At 42.1% G+C, this 19,884-nt stretch overlaps 1 protein-coding gene across 1 annotated transcript; it reads left to right on the forward strand.

The window, feature by feature from the left end:
• Positions 1-376: 376 nt before the first annotated feature.
• LOC127423989 (stanniocalcin-like) lies at positions 377-18,430 on the forward strand. The gene is made up of 4 exons (XM_051668731.1): positions 377-503; positions 8,218-8,360; positions 10,137-10,348; positions 18,132-18,430. Exons 1-4 carry the CDS (start codon positions 389-391, stop codon positions 18,412-18,414), a joined length of 753 nt encoding a protein of 250 aa, XP_051524691.1. The 5' UTR covers positions 377-388; the 3' UTR covers positions 18,415-18,430.
• The last annotated feature ends 1,454 nt before the right edge of the window (positions 18,431-19,884 follow it).

The following is a 19,884-nucleotide window of genomic DNA, read 5'->3' on the forward strand; positions in this document are numbered from 1 at the left end:
TCCCAACAGCAAACTTTATGCCACACGCAATTCTCTACCGCGTGGAGAAGCCTATTTAAATTACACGGATCAATGAATAAAAGTTTGAGCTGTGGCTGTGTAAGAGCGCGTGCTGTGATGTGATTGGGCTGAGCGGCGGGCTCGTGATGCTCGGGCATATATAAAGGGCGACCTGCGCTCCTGTAATGCACGCTGCTGGAAGAAGAAGAAACTGCTGAAGAGATCAGCCGGACAGACAGAGCCTTCATGAGACTGCCTACATCACGCACATTTTCTCCGCGTTTGTCATCAGGTCGCCAAAAAACAAGTACCATATACCGCGCGCGAGCGATAAAGGAAGTCCTCTTTTATTCCCCTTGGTAAAAAAGCCAGTATCGTTCAGCGAGAGATGCCGCTAAGGACCGTACTTTTGCTGCTCGCCGTGCTCATCGCCTCCGCGTATGAACTGGATCAGAACGAATCCTATTCGCCGAGGAGAGCACGCTTCTCTGCCAACAGCCCCTGTAAGTATGGAACCGTATGGGAGATAATGAGCCGGTTTTATTCAGACACGCATGCACTGGGCTCGGTTGGTGTCGGGTAGACGTGCGGAGCTCTTATGAGAGCTGTCATCTCCTCTATATCATCCGTTGCATCTATTGACCTGCTCTGTGGCAGCAGATGCATCAGTAAATATTACGCTCATCCTCTGACCCTGCGGCTACCGGGCATAGATGCGCCTGTGAGGACTCATCGTAGATTCTTTTGATGCATTGAGCGCAGTAGAGGCTGAGCGATGAATGAATGCGAATGAATCTGCATGCCGCTTATTTTGCGGCTTTACGGTGCGCTTTTATAGGAGTTTCAGGGCTTTCTTTTACGCGGTGGATTTTTAGTTATACTTCTGAAGGACTTCCTATTGGACAGATTTATCAACGCAGAACATGAAAGATCCGCACAATAGCCTAAATTGCGTTGTGTGTTTAAAATCGGTCCCTAAATGCACAAAACCAAATTAGAGTCAAATCTAAAACATTCTTATTTTCATACTGAAAGGAGCAGTTACATATACTTTTTTAATCATTAAAAGTGTTTTCTAAATGGATTTACTGCATTTTATGATTTCTTAATTCATCTAGATAAATGATTTTCAGTAAAACAGACTCTAATATCAACTAACTAATAGCAAGTTGTTTAAAATTAACATTTATATAATTGTTTCTACTTAACTGATTTGGCTCTTAAGAAAATAATATCTGAGGTCAGGCATTAAACTTGATTTCCCAAAGAAGTGCACATCCACTTCAACTATGCACATTCACATGCGCATGGAAAAATGACATGAATTGAACAGGATCCAAGTTGACCACTTATGGAACAATAATCACCCTTATGGTGAATTTACACAAAACAGCTATTTACAGTAAAACAGCATAAATAATACTAAAAATATAGCTAAAATCTCTATGAATTCTTAATAACAACTAATGTTCCTTTTGACCAACCAAACATGCTTAAATTATTAAAGCGCAAGGGCTTATGGGTATTCCACACACCCTCAGTTCTGTACATGATTGCTTGAGATAGTTGTACTTAAAATCTTAATGTAAGCTAAAGAAGTTCAAGGAATTTACAATTATTCATGTACTATATGTAAATCTCTAAGTTCATCTTAAAATTTATATTTTTGTGTTTTACACATGAATGAAAATAAGTTAAGATAAAAGAAAGCTAAAAAGGTTATAAATATGTAAATTTCTGAGTAGAAGCTATGTATTTTTACACGTTATGTTTGTGTTTATTTATTTATTTATTTATTTATTATTTATTTTATTTTATTTATTTTTTTCAGTAAAGGCTTTTCTCAGTGGGGTCATTGTCAGTGTCATTATCATGCTCAGCATTGCTCAAGGGTGCTCAATCCAGCTCCTGCTAAATTTAGTTCAAGCTCTAATGAAACACACCTGAACCAGCTAACCAAGGTCTTTTGGTTTAGGTAGATCTCCAAGAGTAGGATTGAGCGCCCCTTGCATATGCAGTTTTGTAGGATGTTACTGGAAAGATGCACTTACTGGCAGCACTCATTCATGCCATAGCAGATGTGAAGATCATGCAGGTAGATGGAGTTAGAGGGTGGGTCGCTATCTTTTATGGGAGTAGGCACAACGGAGGGTTTATATAGCATTTTCCACAACTGAAAGGACCCAAGAACTTTACACCTTCACCTTTATGACAAGTGTTTACTGCCCATTATTATACTGAGATTGAAAATCTGGCCTCAGACCATCTTACAAAAGTTTCTTCCTTTGTCAGTTATTATTATGCGGCAGAGAAGTGCTTGTCCAAGTGTCAAAGAGTAGATCTGTGTGTGGCATGGGACATTCAGTTCCGTTCCGTCTCTGTTTGGGACGTCAAAACCTTTGTCAGACTCCACTTGGTATTTGCATTGCTTCCTGTTGTACTTTGTTGCCAGGGTGACATGTACTGACTCAGTGGTTTTGAGACAAAGAGACAGTGGTGCACAATATTCCAAAAAGGCAGAAATGAACAATATATAGTTTGTGAAAGAAAATATGTAGGGTGCATTCCAAAAATGGCACAATTTTTTATTTATTGACAAAGATGTTTAATCAAAGGTTTTTTAATACTGAAATGTTATATTAATTTTTGAATTAAAAATTTTGTTGGCATTGTGTACTATTGGTTTACTTTCATCCTGTTCATTGTAGACTGTCAAAGTTAATTTACAACAGGACTTTATCTCGCATTATCTTAAGGCGTTTCCTAGTGCCGACATCAGTTGTAGGTTGATGGGAATATGATAAAACTGTGGATGGGCGTTGAAACATCTTCAAATTATGAAAAAAGTCCAGTTGTAAACTAATAAACTCTACCTGACATACTAAGGCAATGCCAGCACAGTCTCTAAATTTGCAGGGTGTAGCTGAGTCATTACAGTCTGGTGTGAAACACTGGCTCTCAAGGGCCACGAGTTCAAGTTGGGGGTCACATGCTCTGCAAGTTGAAATCTGAACAGGTAGTGATGTAAGTGTAAAAATGAATGATTAATTCCAACAATTCATCCTATTCCTATTAGCCTGCGTGGAAACGTGTAATATCACCTGTCGAGAACTGTATATAGGGGCTCAGTTGTGGTTTTAATGAACTTGATGATACGAGTGAGCGAGAGAGAACGCAAACACCAAACGGTGCATAGTCTATTGAGGTTTTTTCTGGGATCTCAAATTAGTTCTGACCTGTCAGGGCCCATCACGGTGCCCTCTGAATCATTAGAGTGAGCCAGCCAGGCTGTATTCAAGTTTCATTAGTCGTAATATGTCTAATCATCATGACTGTTTCCCATTGCAATACAATAAGTGCTCTATGAAAGCATCAAATTAAATATCAAACCCATATTTTATGTCCTATCTCAGCCATCTGCAGTATAGGTGAAGAGACAACCCCTTGACTGTGTGGCCCAATTCATCCGTAACACTATTTTCCCTTGTAAGGTTACCGATGACGTCCAGGGTGGTGTCTGATGATACAAGCAACACACTTTGCCTCCACGAACGTCATATACTACAGGTGTTGATAAACTAACAGCACAAATCAGAGAACTTTTTTTGATGCAGATAAAGCATTGTATTTTCCCAGTAAAGTCCAGAGATGATGAGAGATACAATGTGATATGGCAGTCTTCATTATACGTTTAAACATTTGAAACTAGATTAACCGGTTTAAACACAGACCAAAGGCTAAGACATGGGTCAGCAAGACATACCATGGTATCATTTAGCTCTTATTCGAAGAAAAGTGAAAAAACGATTAAATGTTGTTCTGCTTCACAAGGAAAACTTTTCAACTGATAAGGGAGGCTAATCATGGAAATATTTGACCATCACCTGTCCTGACTCCTGAGGCTAACAGCGAGAGCGGGAAAGTGATTCAGTTGTACTCCGTATTAAAACAAAGATGTTTATCATCTTTATGACTGCCCAGAGGAAAATATTCTCTTGCATAGCTCAGGAAACTTAATGGAGTTCTCAGTTATGTTAAGTTGTAGTAACTTTGTCTCATTTGTTTTTTCCGTGAAGTCTTTAGGAGAACTAAAAATGTAAACAAATTAGAAAATTGTTGGTATACAGTAAGCGAAGGGAGCAATGAAATTAATGTGTATAGCATAACTCAGATAATTTGGTCTTGGAAGAATCTGATTAGACATGTTTGAGTTCATGTTAAAATCTCTGACTTTTGATTGCAGACTTTAGTATCTTGGCAAATCTGAGCACAGTTTGAGACAATGAGTGTGTTCACATGCATGTTCTTACACCGATTATGTGGTCATGTGAACATAATAAACGCGTTCCTTTATCGGTGTAAGGTCATAAATAAGAATAAGAATAAACCGATCGACACGGGTAGATTTTTTGCCCATTATCCTGATTTTACATTGCATGTAAACACTTTAACCGCCATTCTTGCCATCTTATCCAATATGCGCACGTGTTGTGTGCATGTAAAACTTTCATGTTTTGTCCTGCTCCCACCCTCAAAAGCCCATAGATTGAGGTCTACACTAATTTTTCAGTCCTGCTCCCATAAGATTCTGTCCTGCTCCTGCCCGCTCCGGTGTCATAGGCTATTTTTTCCAATTCCCACCCGTGAAAAAAAAAAAAATGGAAAGAAAGAGAGAGAGAGAGAGAGAGAGAGAACACATTTCATTAACACTCTAAAATGGCCAAATATCTGATTTACAGTACCTGTGGTTGGTTTCAAAGTTTTGGTTTTGGTGGTTGGTTTACAAAGTTTGTACCTTTCTTTAATAAATAAATAATTTAAAATCTATAGCACTAAGGGACCCGCCGTCATGCTCAGACATTTTTGCCTCAGAGTGGTACTTTCCACTGCATAGAGCACGAGGAAGAATTTGTATGAATTAGCCACCAAACCTGCGCCTATAAATTGTTTATTTTTTGTTGCTCTTGCACAGTAGATGAATAACACGAATATTTGTGTTAACATTCTGTACGTTAAAACATTCTGTAGGTTATCTTAAAACATTGTGTACCTTAAAAACATAAAATACATTTGAGTAACTTTTATTTTATTTTTATATATTTATATATTTATAGTCCTGCGAGTCATTTCTTTCTCCCACTCCCAGCGCAAACATCAGTGTCTTCCCACCCACACCCGCACTCAGCAATCAAAACTTGTATCACACCGCACACTGTTGCAGTGGGTCCAGAGGATCCTGAGGAACTCGAAGAGACATGTAAAAAAAAAGTCTCCATTTGCTCCCAATTTAATCTCATTAACTTAACCTGGTCTCATAGTATCACGTTACTACTAGGGATGAGTCGACATTCGATTAACCTTTCGATGCGCCACTATTCGAATATCAAAATCACTATTCGGTTATTCTACACGTGCAATAGAGGTCTTCATCCTGATCCGAGATGAGTTCCAACAAACCGTCAGGTTTGGGTCAGTTTTTCAAGTATAGGGTGAGTTAGGGGCTATTCAAACATGCTTTTGTGTGCATCTGCGCTGTTTTTCTATTATAGATCAGTAATACTGGAACGCGCTGGACAGACGTCTTTGACTGTTGCGCAGAATCTCCCTTTTTTTTCTTTCAGCGCTTTGTACAGAATTGCTTCATTTTTAGACACCGAGTAAAGTTAAAAAGACTTTAATTTCTATAAACGCATCTCGAAACACATGCGTTGTGTTTCATTCGTTGTGCTGCGTTCTGAAGTAGAGTACTTTGTGACTGTTTGTTACACCAATAAACATGATTCCAGTTTATTTTTCACAGAGCAACGTTTCAGCGCTTGATAAACGGTAAGACAGTGTTTTTCCCTTTTGCTCTGGTGTGCACATTTAGCACAATAATTAGACACGCTCAATGTAATTTGATTTTAAACCATTTAAAAATCAAAGCACCCCGAAGAGGCTATTTAACCACAGCAGTGGGACTCCACGCACATGACAACACTTTCATTTGCTCCCTCACGGAAATGTGAAACTGCCCTGCAGAGCGCATATACTGGCAATGACGGTTTGATAAATTTTGTTTGATTTTAATGCAAGATTTTATAAATTGAAGATGTTTGTATTGTACTATTTAGACTCATAGCTCACTGTGCACTTTATTTGCTGCTGTTTTGAGTAGTGTTTAAGGAAATTCCATTGCAATAAAAATTCTTTATTCCAACGAAAAACCCGATTAACCATTCATGAAACCCCATGGTTAACCGAATGTTAAAAATGGTAACCGTGCACATCCCTAGTTACTGCAGTATACCTATATTTTTGCGAAATTATTTTTACATAGCTTGATGAATTTATCGTGTCAGTTTATTGGTGAAATGACCACACCACATGATCACATTCACACAAATCACAAATAAACAGCAGATTATCAGTTCATAAACACTTTTCACTCTGTTCCTCACACAGTGCTATCTTATGGCATCAAAACACTTTTACTATAGTGCATGACTTGTAAGGCAATACTTTTTTATGTTTGTGTTATATACCCAACTACATTTACAAGCTTGTTCAAGTGCAATCAAATTGCACACTATCTCAATTGATAAAGCGTTGCATTTGCGATGCAAAAGACCAGAATAGGAGTCCTGAATAGCATGCAAGTCGATACATAAGCCAACAATGCCATAGAAGCACCACAAAATGATGTTGTTGCTTCAGCAATTGTTTTTCATTTCACATTTGCTTTTTATGACACTATTGGTTTGGCTTAAGTTGAAGGTTTAGGGTAGGAAGGTAGGTTTTGTTTTTCGATTTAAAACTCGATAGAGCATTAACCTTAAAAACCATATCTGGTTGGGAGTAAGTTTAACTCACTTTTTTACTCTGACATTTCACCTCAGAACTGCCGCAAAATGTGTAATAAACTGTGTAATATCATTAAAAATAAAACAATGTTGCCTCAGTCACATAATTTTCATGAGATCAGGCTGCATTAACTGCAGAAACGAGATGTTGAAGACATCTAAGATCCTAGCCCTACACAGTCTGCATGTTTGTGCAGCAAAGTGGTGACGGTTTTGGCCCTCTTACTGGTTACGCTTAACGTTATTGTCTTGACACATGTAAGCGTAAAGAAAACAATGAGTCTTATGCCAAAAGTGACAGTCAGCAGAACCCAATACTACATGGCACACATGCCCTGGACCTCTCTTTCTCTCACTCACTGACTACCAGTCTTCCACCACTAGGGCAAACGCAGGGCACACACCACCCAGATTCCCACAAGAAGGCCCAATGTGAAGATTCTTCATTCATTGGGTCGCAAACAGTGCTAAGAAAAGAAAAATGGCTGTAATAGACATAAAATTTATGGCAAATAGTGGAGTGGAGTAATGATGCCAAAGCTTGGCCCAGTTACACTATCATATATTTGAGGGTGTCCAGTGGCTAGTAAGGCTTGTTGTTGTTTGTCATTTGAAATCTATATAAGAAGAAATTTTGCTTTATATCAGAATTGAATGGAAACTCACACATGGTTACATAAAAATTTTTGTCGTTTATCAGCATTTCAGTTTGTACAATAATTCTCCCAGACTGAATGCTATTTAAACATCCCATGGGCGAGGAAGGTGGTAATGAGTGTGTGTCCCCTTATGAATGATCCTATGTTTATGTCTTGTTTCCCTAGTAAGCAAGCCGTGGAATTAATTATCTGGCCTAAATGGTTTCGCAAGTTCATTGCTGCTACTGCACACAACCAGTTTCACCTTAAATAATTTCCCTGAAGATATGTTGCAGCATTAACTGCCCCCTACAGGAATACTAACTGGGAGTCCAAATGGTCTTCAAAGACTATTGCCTCAATTAACCAAAATGAACTGTACCATTAGAGAAATGCTCTTATTAATGTCTACAGAGTTATAGTGTAATTGATTGCCTTAGAAACTTGTAACCAAAGGATCCCATATTGACCGACCACTTATCTGAAGATTGGCGGCAATATGTTTAGTAGCAACCCTGCTCAGTACTAAAGTTTCAAGTTTTCTTTTTCTCCCCAGGTCTCTCTTCTATGTATGTATGGATGGATGGATGGATGGATGGATGGATGGTAACATTAGCAGACTTTTGTGATTGAGTGGTAAATTTCAACCACTGAAAATAGACTAAGAACAACTGTGCCCAAGAGCCCTTTTCATACTTTTAATGTATCCCAATTTAATAGTGATTTTATTTTTGCAGCGGATGTGGCACGCTGCTTGAACAGTGCCCTCCAGGTGGGCTGCAGTGCCTTTGCTTGTCTTGAAAACTCAACGTGTGACACAGATGGCATGCACGACATCTGCAAGTCGTTTCTCTACAGTGCTGCTAAATTCGACACTCAGGTATGTAAATTTGGTTAAAATTAATTGCAAAATACCATGAAGATGCATAAGTTCAGCAATGGGTGCACAATATCCATTTGATGTGACAGTGTTTTCTACAGTCTCTGTAGAACATAAGAATGGACTTAAGAATCAACAGGCTCAAATAAATTGTGCAGACGGAATGCTGCTAAAATCTTTTAAGAAAGGACTGTAAGTCTGAAAGGGCTGATAAAGCTATTGCAGTATACTTTTATAGAAATGCTTTGGGGTGTTACATTTCTGCATTTAGAAGACCCTTTTGTCCAATGTGCTTTATAATACATGGAAATACATTTTGCAATGCAGGGTATACATTTTACAGTACATGCACCCTAGGAATCAGATTGCTCTAGCAGTTTTGCTAAAGGAACATGCAGCTCCTTCATGGCTTTTCCACCCATAGCCAAATTAATGCTTTCAATGGATTTGCATACACTGTAAAAAAATGTCTGTAATTTGAATGGTAAAAGACTGTAAAAATGCTATAGAAAAAAAAAAGTTTATTGATGAACAAATATTAACTGTAAAATATACAGTAAAAAAATATTCATATATTTTAAAAGACAATACAGTAGTTTTCACAATAAAATGTAGTAAAAATTACATTTTTTAGGTGTAAAAAGTATGATTTTCCTGTATAATTAATGGTAAAAATTTATATTATGTTTATCAAGAGAGTATATGTACCTTTTACAGTAAATTATTGCTAAAATTACAGTAAAAAACAATAATCGGGCATTCCCACAATTCCCTGCATGACCCATCATATTTCATTATATTTTATGGGAATAGTTATGTTTCTTCTTATTTTTAATATCAGTTACGTACATTGGGGTGTTCTTTTTTATATTTAAAGTTGTTTAGTTCATGTTTATTGCATTATTTAAATTTCTCATGTGTTACCCTGATGGTGTTTATTGTTTGTGTGAGTGACACTGAGCACTGTCTCTACATGTTTATTGGTCATTGCTCCTGTAAGAGTCACTATTGGTGAACTTCATGTCATCATGTGCTCTTCTGTAATTTGTACGGTGATTAACAATACCTTATAAAGTTAAAAGCAGGTTTTTACAGTTTCAGAAGTTTAGTATCAAGTTTATGACTTTTTTTTACTGTAAATTTAACAGTTTTTTTATTTTTTTTATTTTATTTTTTTTCAGTGCCAGCGTGGTCATGTAAATTACAACAGATTTAAACTGTAACATTTACAGGTTGTTCTGTGAAGTTGTTTACATTTTTACTGTATTTGTTACATATTTATTCTGAAAATTACTGCTGCCAGTTTTTTTTTAGTTTTTTTTTTAGTTTTTTTTAACAACAGGATGTTTTTTTTATAGTGTAGGAAATTCTGATTCATTTTAGCGAATTGGTTCGTACAGACACTATGTCAATAAATCGTCAAAAAAATAGATTCATACCACTTCTCAGAAAACATCACCATGTTTTTGATTAGATTGTGTCAAATGTGTTGTAGTTTATAGTTGTCACCCACCTCACAGTTTTACTCTTAACAATGTTCTCCATTACAGTTGAGTCCCTCACAAACGCTTTGTGAATTGGTTTGATCGAATAATTAAAGAGAACCAATTCAAAATAATTTGTTTATTAATTGGTCGTCACTACTACTGAATTCCATACTTGTTAGTTGCCAAGGTTATACTCAGTTTAAACAGAAACATTTTCACTTTATATGTTCTCTTAAAAGATCTAAGTTCATTCCTGTGTTTGACATGGGTTTTCCTGTTAATTTTGCAGGGCAAGGCTTTTGTGAAGGAAAGCTTGAAGTGTATCGCCAATGGCATTACCTCCAAGATCTTTCTAACAGTCAGACGGTGTTCCACTTTCCAGAGGATGATTTCTGAAGTTCAAGAAGAGTGTTACAGCAAGTGGGACATTTGTACAGTGGCCAAATCGAACCCAGAGGCCTTTGCAGAGGTGGCGCAGCTACCCAGTCGCTTTCCTAACAGGTGAGAGTGCTAAGTATCTGGCAAACCTGACCTTTAGTTCCCTGTAAAAATTAATAAAGGAGTGATACTGAAGGTCTAAAAAGGTTGGAAACTGGAAAGCTAAAATAAAAAATTATGTCGTTTTCTATGAGATAATACCAAGTTAATTAAAAAATAAGACTTGTGACTTAAGGATGAGTAAGATGGATAATTTGACCTAGGCCTTAATGGCTTAATCAGATCCAGCTAATAGAGATTCATATTTTGCATATTCCATCATATGCAGGTTATAAGATCAAGTAACCTGCAATGATGCCATTCCATAGGAGTGTTTGTTGTTTGCATACTGTGTCTCTACGATACTGATAGGGTCATGAAGTAGATAGCAACCCTTCAGTGTTATCTGTGAGCTTAAATAGTGAGGTAATTTTGTGGCAGCAACAAGCATTATGAGAAATAACCATTCGTGTGGCATTTCAAATATATACATTTTCACAGCATGTTCTTTTGCATTGAATGCAGAGTGCATTCTAAAGGTGGTTTTACATGGGACGAGGTGGGCGGCAGGCTTTTGTCACTTCTAGATTGTACAGGCATTTCCATTCACACAAGAAGCCGTGCAAAACAGGCCAGTAGAAGAACAACAATGCTCCCTATATTGCATCTATGACGTGACAACTGTAAATATTGTGTTAGTTTTCATATACATGATTGCACTTAAATAAAATCAAACTCAGAGGCCTTTGCAGTAGTGGCGCAGCTACCCAGTCACTTTCCCAACAGGTGAGAGTGCCAAGTATCTGGCAAACCTGACCTTTAGTTCCCTGTAAAAATTAATAAATGAGTGACACTGAAGGTCTAGAAAGTTTGGAAACTGGAAAGCTAAAATAAAAATGTATGTAATTTTCTACAAGATAATACCAAGTTAATTAAAAATTAAGACTTGTGACTTAAGGATGAGTAAGTTGGATGATTGACCTAGGCCTTAATGGCTTAACCTGATCCAGCTAATAGAGAAAGTGGCAGGATTCTCATGAATAAGCTTGGAAAGCGGCGCCGCTTAGACTGCTGCCTCCGTTTTGCCGCCTGACACCCCTTTCTCATTGAAAATGAATAGGGAACCCGCGGTTACCGCTTCCCGTGTAAAACCGCCTTAAGCATTGCATATGGGTAGTTGACTACATGACAGAGACTACTTGTAATATTTAAACTTTTAAAAATGCATTTGTCACACCACCACAGCCATTCAAAATTAACTAGTGAAGGCAAAAAGGTGATTAAAACTGGTGAAAAACGTAAAAAGAAATCGTGACCTAAGGCCTTACAGTATATGTCCAATGAAAAGTGTACGTCTAAGTAAATTTACAAATAAAAATCACTTTACATTAATGTTCTCTTGCTAAAGGACTCATGACATGAGGAATCAAATTTTCCTTCACCTTTTGACATATAAGAGTTCATTGTACTATAAAACATACTGTAAGTTTCAGAACTCAAAACTTCCTCCTCACTGCAAAAAGAGCATTTGTTGAAATCAAGCTGCCAAAATGACTCATTCTCTACTTTGATGTCACAATGTGGTAGGCACTTGCATCTGACCACCTCCACAACAACACTTCAACGACTACTTTACCTTATCACATATGTAGCCCCGCCCAGTAGCGGTGAGCAGTAAGACAGCAAAGAGGTCAGTCAAGAGTAGAAAGCCAATCAGTTCTGATCGTGTGGGCGTTTACTGTAAAGTCTTAAGGGGGTCGCACACCGGACGCGTCGGGCGGAAGACATGGCACATTCTAAAATTCAAAACAACTGTTTTCAATGAAGGTACACACACCGCCGACGCTACTCGGTGTATGTTGGCGGCACCCAGCTACTACTCTGGAGTCTGCTCAAATTTCTGCAACTCGCATATTTTCCATTAAATTCGACCCAAATCATTATCAAAGTACATGGATTATTTACTCTAGCATTGTTCATTCTTGAATTAGGGAAAACCTTGGTAACTTTTGTGTGTACTGTCTCCCACCTGAATCGCATCAACATGCACTGTGTGACACTTGTGCCATGCCGCGACGCAGCGTGGCGCCTCTCGTCTGGTGTGCGACCACCTTTAAAGGAGAAGTAGCACCAAAACAGAGCGTTTCTGACAGAGGGTCAGAAAGACTGTGAAAAATTATCATGTTTTGCCTATATGTCAAATATTAAAAATGTCTATATTAACGTCTCGGTCGTAACCTCCATTCCCTGATGGAGGGAACGAGATGTTGTGTCAATGTGGTGATACTAGGGGTCGCTCTTGAGAGCCCCGATCACCTCAGATCTTTGAGAAAAGGCCAATGAGAATTGGCGAGTGGAATTTGCATGCCACTCCCCCGGACATATGGGTATAAAAGGGAGCTGGAATGCAGGATTCATTCAGGTTTTGTGCTGAGGAGCCGAGACACGGTCCCGGCCATTTCAGCGGCTAGTACAGCATTGTGGCAAGAGGGACACAACGTCTCGTTCCCTCCATCAGGGAACGGAGGTTACGACAGTAACTGAGACGTTCCCCTTCTGTCACTCACTCGACGTTGTGTCGATGTAGTGACAATAGGGGTCCCTATGGAAAAACGGCACAACAGCTGAACCATGTTACGTGAACTGCCGATGCAGGTGCAAGCAAGCTGCTGCTCCGTGCATAATAGCAGGTGAATCAGACTGCACGTAACCTCCCCCAACGCCCCAAAAGATGTCATGTAGTTTCCCACATCCCTGAGGGGTCCAGGGTCCACAACTTTGTGAACTTGACTGGGGGTAAAAGTGCACGTTTTCGCCTCAGGGGAGGGGAAAGGTGCTATACGCAAGCGATACACCCGGCCAGCTGTTTGTACCTGAAAGAACACGGGACAAAACCGGCTCAACCCTCGCAAATCTCGCGAAAGTATTGGGTGTTGCCCAGCACGCTGCTCTGCAGATGCCTGCTAGAGAGGTGCAATTGGCCAGTGCCCACGAGGATGCCACACACTTTTTCACACTCTTTGGCATCCACGATCCAGTGGGCAAGCCTCTGTTTGGAGGTGGCGTTCCCTTTCCGCTGTCCACCAAAGCAGACAAAGAGCTGCTCAGAGTGTCTAAAGCTCTGCATGCGATCCAAGTAGGTGCACAAAGCACACACCAGACACAGCAACGACAGGGCTGGGTCTGCCTCCTCCTGGGGCAGCGCTTGCAGGTTCACCACCTGATCCCTGAAGGGGGTCGTGGGAACCTTGGGCACATAGCCCGGTTGGGGTCTCAGGATCACGTGAGAATCTGCCGGACTGAACTCCAGGCAAGTGTCGCTGACAGAGGACACTTGCAGGTCCCCCACCCTCTTGATGGAGGTGAGCGCAATCAGAAGAGCCGTCTTTAAGGAGAGGACTTTCAGCTCGACTGACTCTAGCGGCTCAAATGGGGCTCTCCGAAGGCCCAGGAGGACCATGGTGAGATCCCATGAGGGGAAGAGGCATGGCCTGGGAGGATTAAGTCTCCGGGTGCCTTTGAGGAACCTGATGATCAGGTCGTGCTGTCCAAGGGACTTACCATCGACTGCGTTGTGGTGAGCCGCTATAGCGGCTACATACACCTTCAAGGTGGAGGGGGACAGCCGCCCCTCCAGCCTCTCCTGCAGAAATGAGAGCACTGACCTGACTGCGCATCTCTGGGGGTCTTCGGCTCGGGAAGAACACCAATTCGTGAATAAGCGCCACTTTAGGGCATAAAACTGCCTGGTAGAGGGAGCTCTGGCTTGAGTGATCGTGTCTATGACTGCTGGTGGTAGACCGCTTAGACCTTCCACGTCCCGTCCAGGGGCCAGACATGGAGATTCCAGAGGTCTGGGCACGGATGCCAGAGGGTGCCCCGTCCTTGAGAAAGAAGGTCCTTCCTCAGGGGAATTCGCCAGGGAGGTGCTGTCATGAGGAGTGTGAGGTCCAAGAACCAAGTCTGAGTGGGCCAGTATGGGGCCACGAGAGTGACTTGTTCCTCGTCCTCCCTGACCTTGCACAGGGTCTGTGCAAGAAGGCTCACTGAGGGGAATATGTATTTGTGCAGCCCCCGGGGCCAGCTGTGTGCCAGGGCATCTGTCCCGAGGTGGGCTCCCATCAGGGAATACCAGAGCGGGCAGTGGGAGGATTCCCGGGAAGCGAACAGGTCTACCTGTGCTTTGCCGGATCGACTCCAAATCAGCTGGATCACCTGGGGGTGGAATCTCCACTCTCCACTGAGCGTTGCCTGCTGCGACAGCACGTCTGCTGTGGCATTGACCTTAGCCGCTGCTGACTCCAGAGGAGGAGATGGCGGGCGAGTTGCGACATGCGATGAGAGTCTACGCCGCCTTGGCGATTTATATATGCTACTGTCGCTGTGTTGTCGTACCAGACCAACACATGCTTGCCCTGGATCAATGGCAATAGCCTCCGCAGGGCGAGTAGTACAGCCAGCAACTCTAGGCAGTTGATGTGCCAACCCAGTTGCGGTCCTGACCAGGAACTGGCGACTGCGTGCCCATTGCACATGGCGCCTCAGCCCAGTTTGGAGGCATCTGTGGTGACCACGACACGTCTGGACACTTGCTGTAGGGGAACTCCTGCCTGTAGAAATGCAAGGTCTGTCCAAGGGCTGAATAAGTGGCGGCAGAGTGGCGTGATAGCTTCACGATGTGTGCCGCGGCACCATGTCCATCTCGGGACTCGAGACTGAAGCCAGTGCTGAAGCGGTCTCATATGCATCAACCCGAGCGCCGTGACTGCCGCTGAGGAAGCCATATGCCCCAGGAGCCTCTGAAAGTGTTTCAGTGGAACTGCTGTCCTCCGCCTGAATGACTTCAGGCAGTTCAGCACCGACTGCGCGTGCTCGCTTGTGAGGCGTGCTATCATTGAGACCAAGTCTAACTCCATGCCGAGAAAAGAGATGCTCTGAACCGGGGAGAGCTTGCTCTTTTCCCAGTTGACCTGAAGCCCTAGACGGCTGAGGTGCCTGAGCACCAAATCCCTGTACGCGCACAGCAACTCTCAAGAGTGTGCTAGAATCAGCCAGTCATTGAGGTAGTTGAGTATGCGGATGCCCACTTCCCTTAATGGGGCAAGAGCTGCCTCTGCGACTTTCGTTAAGACACGAGGGGACAGGGACAGGCCGAAGGGTAGGACCTTGTACTGATACGCCTGGCCGTCGAAAGCAAACCGTAGGAAGGGTCTGTGTCGAGGTAGAACCGAGATGTGAAAGTATGCATCCTTCATGTCTACCGCCGCGAACCAATCTTGATGCTGGACTCATGCCAGAATGTTTCTGCGTTAGCATCTTGAACGGGAGTTTGTGTAAGGCCCGGTTCAGAACTCGCAGGTCCAAGATTGGCCGCAACCCACTGCCTTTCTTTGGTACAATGAAGTAAGAGTTGTAGAACCCTTTCCCCATCTCGGCTGGAGGGACAGGCTCTATCGTGCCCTTGCGTAGAAGGGTCGCGAACTTCGCACGCAGAGTGGCAGCGCTCTCACCCTGCACTGAAGTGAAGCAGACGCCGCTGAACCGGGGTGGGCGCCTGGCGAACTGAATTGCGTAGCTGAGTCAGATGGTCCTGGCCAGCCACTGCGATGGGTTGGAAAGCGTTAGCCACGCGTCCAAGCTCCGGGCGAGGGGCACAAAGGGGACGATCGCATCTGACATACCTGGGGGTGAGGCCTCGTGGCGGGGGGGAGCAGGCAACGCCACGTCGAGGAGCGTTGCTTCGACCCGAGGCGGTTGCGCTGAGGGGGACCTCAAAGCACTTACCTTTCTCTGCATACCCGGCATAGGGCGGGTTAGCGACTGAGGAGGAGGGCCTCTTGGGCTGTCCCCGAGGCTCATCACAACCGGCTGGCCATAGGTGTGGCGCGGCCGGGTGCGTGAAGGCAGGGGGCCGCATTCGCGGGGCCCTGACTGCGAATGCTCGGTGTCTGGCGGTCATGACAACGGCGGCCGTGAACACCGATTAAGTGACCCAAGGAGTGAGGAAACTGCTCTTTTTTTGACAATTTGGGTACCGCAGCCCATTCGGGGTGTGGTGAACAAAAAAGAAAAGGAAACAAAGGATTTACTTTCCGGCCCTCCAGCGGGGGATGGAGTGGTCTGGATACCAGCTCCATAGCGGATGTCTCGCTCCCTGGGTCGTCCATCTCAGGGGCGCTTAGGAGCCTTCCGGGTCCTAATGCCGGCCCGAGAGACGGGGACATCAGCTTCCTGCGGGGGTCTCTACGCTGGGGCCGAGAGCTAGCCCGCGCAAGCATGGTGGTCAGCTCTGCGTCGGCCTCAGACTGGGTGGGCAGACACAAAGTTGGCAGCCCAGTCGAGTCCTCGGCATCCGACATCGCCAGTGCACTCTCCGATGCAGCAATCAAAGACTCATCCTGCTCGTGGGCCCCAAAAGAGACGTCAAGCCGGCCATGAGGTGGGCTGGTCTCATTTCGGAAATGGACAGGAGCAAACGAGCGTGTTGGGGAACGGGAGGTCTGCGGGGAATTACCTGGCAAGACCGCGCCCATTGAACTCCCCAAATCGCCTCCAGCGCCAGCCGGGCCGGTCTCACACCCATGGGTAGAAGGCACAGCACGGGGGGCGGCTAGAGTGGCTTTCCCTCGGAAGAAGGAAAGCCGCAACCGCAATGTTGCTATGGTCATATCCTCGCAATGAGAACATGAACTATCCACAAACGCTGCCTCAGTGTGATCGCTGCCCAGACACATGAGGCAGCGCCTGTGGCCGTCGGAGGTGGAGAGATAATGTCCACATCCAGGAATCACACAAAGACGGAAAGGCATCTTTAAAAAGATGCGTCTTTAAAAAGACGTTCAACGTCATTGTGTGTGCTCTAATAGAGAAAATATACTCTTTAGCAGGAATATACACTCTTTTAGCGCTGTCGAAGCACCCAGGGGTGAAATCTGCACTCGTCGTGCAGAAGTAGAGAAAGCTGCTGGAAATGCACCGCATATCCAACAGCATACGCTTCTTAAGAGGTGAATGGAACAGCAGTAGTATTCAGCTCCCTGATAGTACAACCGCTCGGCTCCGAAGAAAAAATCTGAATGAATCCTGCATTCCAGCTCCCTTTTATACCTGTATGTCCGGGGGAGTGGCATGCAAATTCCACTCGCCAATTCTCAATGGCCTTTTCTCAAAGATCTGAGGTGATCGGGGCTCTCAGGAGCAACCCCTAGTGTCACTACATCGACACAACGTTGAGTGAGTGACAGAAGGGGAATTACTATTATGTCTTGACTCACTGGTGTTGTAACTTTTCTTGACAAAATAATGGTGCTACACAGAATGGTGTCCCAACTTACCTTGTCATAGTTACCCAAAGTCCTCTGCAAAAACATTTTTTAAGGTCTTCATGCTCACTCAAAGCATTTATCATATATTAAAGCCTTAGTGTACCACACAGAACTTTATATATGTTAATAAATGCTTTGTATTACCATTAATATACATTTTCATACTGTAGGTTACTAATGTTGAATAAGTGTTATTAGGCATTTATAACATGTAAAGAAAAATTAGCTCACTATTTGGAAGGTATTCCATGAAAGTCGCCCTTTTTATGCATATTTTAAAATTTATTTGTAAATGAATTATTAGTCATTAATGAACCTCTTTATAAACCCTTAACAAAGGAACAATAATGTAAAGTGTTACCAAAAACATAAAGTCCATGGACAAGTCATGCATCAACTATCCATGTAGCTTTGTAACGTTACTTAACACCCTAATTTGTTGACCCACTGGCTCAGTGTGAGTTTCCTCTATCTCACTGCAGGTTTTATGGGAAACTACTGCAGAGTTTGATGGAGTGTGACGAAGAGACAGTGGACTTGGTGAGGGCAAATCTGTTGACCCGATTAGGGCCTGAGATTGCCATGCTCTTCCAACTACTGCAGAACAAGCCGTGTCCGTCTGCCACAGCACCTACTGGAATGGAGATTCGTGGTGGGTGGCGGTGGTCTGTCAGTCCCCAAGGATACAAGAGCCAGCCAAATCTACGCAACAGAGATGCAACGAATCTCTTTGGCAAGAAACGCAATATTGGTGACAGCTCTTAACTTCAGACCAATTTGCCAATCCACACTTAGCACACATAAATGCAAAGTGAAAACACACACACACACACACACACACACACACACACACACACAAAAGAAAGCAAGACAAAACAGTGGTTTATACAGGGACACATTACTTCTCAACTGGAAAAAAGGCATGCACCAGTGCGAAAACATCTTGAATGTCCAAGTCTATGTTTATCACTTCACATTTGATGAATAGAGTAACATGTTACCAGGATTCAAGGACAAATCAGGCTGGTTTACAGACTGATTCATGCGTAGGTAAAGGCAAGGTCATTGTGAAATCCAGTGGAAATCACCTAAGCAACCAGGCCATAATGTAGAGAGCTCCTAGATATACTTATTTTCATGAAAAAAATTATAATCTATAGAGATAAAAGGAAAATAATATGATATAAATAAATAGCCATTTGTAAATGAAATATGTCTTACAAAGATTACAGCAAAGAAAATGTATGTGTATATATACTGAATCTAGCGTTGATGTGAAATAGTCAGCATGTGTTATAGAAATAAGAGTGTACTATTTATTTATTAACAGATATTTTACTATTTTAGCTGTTAATCTCAAATTGCCACTAGCCTTTTTGTGAAACTCTCCCGTTTGGCGAGAGGTATTTTCAAAATCTATGTGCAGGAATTCATTGAAATACCAAAAAAACTTAAATTCACTTCAAGCGCCGTAAATCATATACATTGAGAACAGCAACATTAAATATCAGTGATCCACACTGGACATCCAATCATTATTTATGAAATTACTTGGAGATGCAAAGGAAGGGACAGATCATTTCTTTTTCACATTTTTAAAACATTCCTTTGACATGATTAATTCTTAGACTTTGGTGGTTATAGTTTTAGGGATAGTTAATTCAAAATGAAAAATCTGTTGTCATTTATTCACCCTCATGTAGTTCCAACCCCAAATCTTTCTTTATCCCATGGAACACAAAATGAATTGTTAGGTATAATGTTAAAGACTGACAGCCTCAGTCACCATTCACTTTCGTTGTATGATGTAAGATGATCTAAAATTCTGATTAAAGGTATAGTTCACCCAAAAATGAAATTTCTCTCATCGTTTACTCACCCTCATGCCATCCCAGATGTGTGTGACTTTCATCTGCTGAACTCAAAAGAAGATTTTTTAGAAGAATATTTCAGCTCTGTTACAATGCAAGTGAATGGGTGCCTAAATTCTGAAGCTCCAAAAATCACATAAATCAGCATAAAAGTAATCCATAAGACTCAAGTGGTTAGATCAATGTCTTCAGAAGCAATATGATATGTGTGGGTGAGAAACAGATCAATATTTATTTTTTTTTTTTGTTGTTTATTTTTTTTTTAATTTTTTTTTTTTTACTATAAATTCTCCTCCTTGCTCAATCTCCACTTTAACTTTCACTTTAACATTCTTCTTGTGTTTTTGGTGATTCACATTCTTCA

The sequence above is a fragment of the Myxocyprinus asiaticus genome, chromosome 33 (genome assembly GCF_019703515.2).
Source record: "Myxocyprinus asiaticus isolate MX2 ecotype Aquarium Trade chromosome 33, UBuf_Myxa_2, whole genome shotgun sequence".
NCBI lineage: Eukaryota > Metazoa > Chordata > Actinopteri > Cypriniformes > Catostomidae > Myxocyprinus > Myxocyprinus asiaticus.

Coding starts and splice junctions, on each gene's coding strand:
- LOC127423989 (XM_051668731.1), top strand. CDS start 389: ATGCCGCTAAGGACCGTACTTTTGCTGCTCGCCGTGCTCATCGCCTCC. Junction 504..8,217: donor CTTCTCTGCCAACAGCCCCT/GTAAGTATGGAA, acceptor TTATTTTTGCAG/CGGATGTGGCACGCTGCTTG. Junction 8,361..10,136: donor CTGCTAAATTCGACACTCAG/GTATGTAAATTT, acceptor TTAATTTTGCAG/GGCAAGGCTTTTGTGAAGGA.